General features: G+C 42.0%; 1 protein-coding gene across 1 annotated transcript in view; it reads right to left on the reverse strand.

The window, feature by feature from the left end:
• Positions 1-1,641: 1,641 nt before the first annotated feature.
• Positions 1,642-4,601, reverse strand: part of TENM3 (teneurin transmembrane protein 3) — a 323,623-nt gene continuing 320,663 nt past the window's right edge. Inside the window, exon 31 of the mRNA XM_009891787.1 lies at positions 1,642-3,241. Coding sequence (XP_009890089.1) covers positions 2,486-3,241 — 756 coding nt within the window. The 3' untranslated portion in view covers positions 1,642-2,485. The remainder of the gene's footprint in view (positions 3,242-4,601) is intronic.

Raw genomic sequence — 4,601 nt, forward strand, 5'->3', positions numbered from 1 at the left:
TTATCTAAAATGATCACCAACAGATACTGTAATTTGTTGTTTATTGGTGCCAGAACAAAGGAGAAGGAACTGGTACGCGTCAAGTAGAAGATATATTTCATTGTTGACATGTTATACAAGCTTTTCATATTCAAACAGAACAGAAACATTTGACATAATTTAGAATATGAGCCTATTTCAACAGAGAGCACTTACAGCATGCTAAATACAGTGCTGTGGAAGAGCCACCCAACAGAACTGCAAACACCTAGCATTTTACATCTTTAAAAAGAATACGTAGATCAATTGACACGCCTCTGGGGTCTGACATATCATCCTCTCTAAATTTAGGGCCCTCAAGACTTCAAGGGTAAAAATACTAACAACTAATCTGTGCTTTCATTCTAATAGATGATTAGCATTCATTATATGTGTAATTAGTTCTGTATGCTCTACCAAATACACACATACAGTAATAGCACTGATACTGTAGATTCGGTAGCGACTTGGCTGGGAGAAATTCAAATCTGTTTATCAAACAATCCTAATGTGCAATTTAGAGTATGTAATACCATAGACTCTCAGAATACAAAGCAGTTAGAAAACTATTTTTATTACATCCACTTGAACCATTCATAGTTAAGACACGTTCACTTACTATGTTTTGTCATTATAATACATGGATAGAAATACTGTGTATATTTCAATGAACATCAAAACCCCCCAATTTTGTCTCATCTTAAAAATATTTATTTTTGTGGCTGAATTTAGTGCTCATGAGAGTAAAGCTCTAAGAATGGTTTCAGCCAAGATGTAGAACAGATGCCATAGATGCCACCACAGGCTTCCTATAAGGAACCAGCTGCACACGTCAGTTCTGTCCTGCAGCAAATATACTGGGCCTTGGAGCAGAGCATGCCAAATCTATGCAGTGGTGTGGCGATGCAGACTAGGCACTAGAATTGGACCTTCCTCTCCATCCCCAGGTTCAGTGTTCACAGTAATGGGATTTGATCTGCCAGCTGAAGGCCAGGAGATGAACCTACCGAACAGCCTGCCTGCCTAAGGAGCAATTCTGTAGCATCAGGTCAGAGGTACGCTTCTTCTATCTGGAGTTATAACATCTAAAAGAGCTGTATTATACAGAAGACAAAGTTGACATAACTGGATGAAACTACATCATTTCTTCTTCTTCTTCTACATACAATTTGCCAAGCACCTGAGACACTATTCTCTCCATTGTGAAACAAAGCTTCTAAAAAAACAACAGAAACCCCACCTGGTATGAATAAATGTCCATTTATTACGTTAGGGCTGGAAAAAGACAAGGAAAACCCAACCTATTAAAGTCTTCCATCATAATAAACGAGACTTATTTGGTTACTGTGCCTTCTAACAATGACTGATGAAGTGGCACTGGCCTGGGTGACAGGAGAGGTACGGGAGGGGAGGGAGCTGTGGTCTGATTCAGCCAGCCACTTTGGAGTGTCCCGTCCTATCAGCAGAGTGATAGATGCACAGCTTTAAACCTAATACAAAAATATTAACACTTTTGGACATTAGTCATCACTGTTATATCTCTACAATATAATCCTTTATACTGTACAGCTATAACATAAAAGGTGCAATTCCTTTTTCTTTAAAAAAATCACACACAGCACATGTTTTTATCATTTTATTTTTAAGTATAAACTTTTTTAAACACTTTACATAAATTAACTCCTCTGAGACTAATATTTGATGTACAGTAAATTGTAATTCATATAAAAATCCATAAACAACTTGTCTCACATAATTTACAAAAAAATCAGGGTTTCCTTTGCTTATCTGCAACAAGGATTCTACTTGCCATTTTCCCCCCAAGGCAAACCATGTTAGCATTGTAAAATCCATTATTAAATTCCCATGGTAGCATAAGTCACTTGTGCCAATGTCCTTTTAGAAAGCAGCACAGTTTAAAGCAGTTGGGTTGTCTATAAACAGTAATTTTTGCCCCACGTTTTAAAATTAACAGATATATACCACATCCTATGCAGTGAGAAAGAGAGAGAGAGAGAGAGAAAGAGAGAGACTACTTCTCTTAAGCAAAGGTCAACAATTCAGTAATATTTGGAAACACTGTATGGGTCTGTATCTTAATTAAATACAGTGCCTCAAAGGAACAGGACAGCCTGTTGCAAAATCTGTAGGCCTTTTTCGTTTCTTTTTTCTTCTTCTTTAATACTTTTCAGTCCAACTTGAGTGCAGCGATATGCATATGTAAACATATTCTTTAAAGCAGATCACCTTTAAGGTCATTGAGAAAACAAAAAGTTTTGTCATTAGCAGTATCATTCTTCTGGAAGGCGCTCTTTTCATTACAGAGTCTGTTTGGATTGTGCTACAGAAAAAATCTGAGCAAAGATGTAAGCTTAGGCTCAAGTAGTAATGCAGCAAAACAGTTTGGTCTCCTTTTTAGAAGACACTGGTACACAGTCTCTTTGGCAGCCTGAGCTAAGCCAGTGTGTTACCTTCTTCCTATCTCACTTTGTCTGAGGAACTGTATATTGTTAGCGCTGTCTGCTAATTCCGGATATTGCTCCACAGAGAGTACATAGTACCCATCGTATCCTTGTACCTTTCCAGCACTTAGCAACTGCCTCTTTTCTCCTTCTGTCCACAACCTGGCGCCTTCCTCTCCATCTCTGACTCTCTGTTGTTCTCTAGCCCAGGCACTGGAAAGGGCTCTTTGCCTGGCTTGCTCCAGTATTCGGGCCTTTTCCTCATCAAGTGTCATGCCATAGCGGACGTGAAGCGCTAAAGCACCGTATTGCATTTCAACGTCAGCAAACCTACGAGTCCTGCCGTTTACCACAGTGGTGGATTGGGAAACAGTGACGTTGATGCCGTTCTCCAGGGCCTTCCGCCCACTTGTCAGCCTCAGTGTCCCAAGGTCACTCTCAGGGGAGGTGGTCTTAATAAAATAGTGCGTGTCCTTTCCCTCGACGGTGAAATGCAAGTTTTCTAGGTAGTAGGCGTTGTTCAGAACAGCTGCCACTTTTATGCAGTCCTCATTCGCAATGTTGAGCACGTTTGTTTGCACTTTGCCTTGATTGACAGCGAGCATCACCCCTTTCCCAATCAGAGACTTCACCGTAGCAAACCACAACCATGACTTCTCTCCACTGGATTTCCGTCTGCTGACCTGCACTTCTGCCATCTTTCCCAGGGAAAGGAAAGCCTTTGCTTGTCTCGCCACTTGTTGTTGCACTCCAGAAATTGGCTGTAAACAAGAACAGACAGAAGTTTTACCAGCCATCTGTAGCCCTCTAGATGCCAAACAGCCAGGCTTTCTTGGTGTGCTGCCCATGGACGACAACAGGATATGCCACAACTGACAGTGCCAAGGAGTTAATTAAATCTACATACTCTACATACTGCTTGTTCTGCTGAGTTACAAGACTATTTTGTTTCATAATGTTCAGTGCTTTTTCTCTTTGTCTCCCCAAGAACCTGCACAAAAATAAGATAGAACTTCAGAGGCTACTTACTGGGCTGCACAGGACAGACCTTTGCAATACTAGTACTTTTAAGAGCAATCTTACTACAGTGTCATCTCATCCTCTGAGCTGGTTCGACTACGATTCCTGTCTACCATGGGTCCATCCAAATTAAGGAGATTTTTGCAGGTCACAAAGCTGTGCTTTAGAACAGGAACAAGCCTTTCTTCACGCTGAGTCCGGAGATAGAGTCTCTCAGGTACCTGCAGTCTAAGACCAAACTGCAGGGAGGCTCTCATAACCCCTCAAGCTGCTAAAGGAATGGGGGGGGGGATCAAACTGTAATGATAGTCTTTACAGTAAAAGAGAAGGAAGCAAATGGTACAGAGCAAAGGGCTGCAATATTGGGGACTGATGCCCCTTCTTGCAAATAATTGCAGAAACTGATAAAAGGGGTTGTGTAAAAAAGCTGCAGCCAATTCAGTTGTGTGAGCTTCCATTTCAGTCCAAGTATCAGCATGCTGCCTAACAGACTCGAGCAGCTTCTCTCCCCAGAACTTTAGAGGGGTACAATCCTGAATACAGCAGAGTGTTTTGCTGACAGCTAGCAATGGGGCAATGAATGAAAAGAACCAATGGGCAAGTCTGAAATGCGTTCGCTTGATATTTCATGTTTTGCCATATCTGGGGTGTTCTTGTTGAAGTGGTAGGTGTGCTATAAAGGGGAGGAAATAAGAGGTGCAATTGCGAGGTGCAGAAGCACAAGATGGAGAAGCTAGGATAGCAGAATCTGTTTAAAAAGTTTGCTTGACTGTTTAAGAGCTATGAGTGGCCCACTATGCCAGACAGACTCCTGGTAAAGAGAGAGGGTAGCTGGGGATCAGGAGCTGACAGCAGAACTGCTGTGGTCAGCCAGAACAGCTGGAAGCGCAGGAGCAGCTAGCAGGAACGGTTAGCTAGCACAGCTAGGTAGTGGAGCAGCACACGTTATGGGGTCAGCTGTGGTTGGGGTGAGACCTTACAACTGTGCATAATAGGCATATCTCACCTGTCTAACCCTGGGTCTTAACAGCCACAAGCTGTGAATGAGCTAGTATTGATGGAGGTGCGGAGCAGAGAGCTGCCCTTGCTGTTGTCTCAGCA

This window comes from Charadrius vociferus, unplaced genomic scaffold, assembly GCF_000708025.1.
Source record: "Charadrius vociferus isolate BGI_N301 unplaced genomic scaffold, ASM70802v2 scaffold478, whole genome shotgun sequence".
Classification (NCBI taxonomy): domain Eukaryota; kingdom Metazoa; phylum Chordata; class Aves; order Charadriiformes; family Charadriidae; genus Charadrius; species Charadrius vociferus.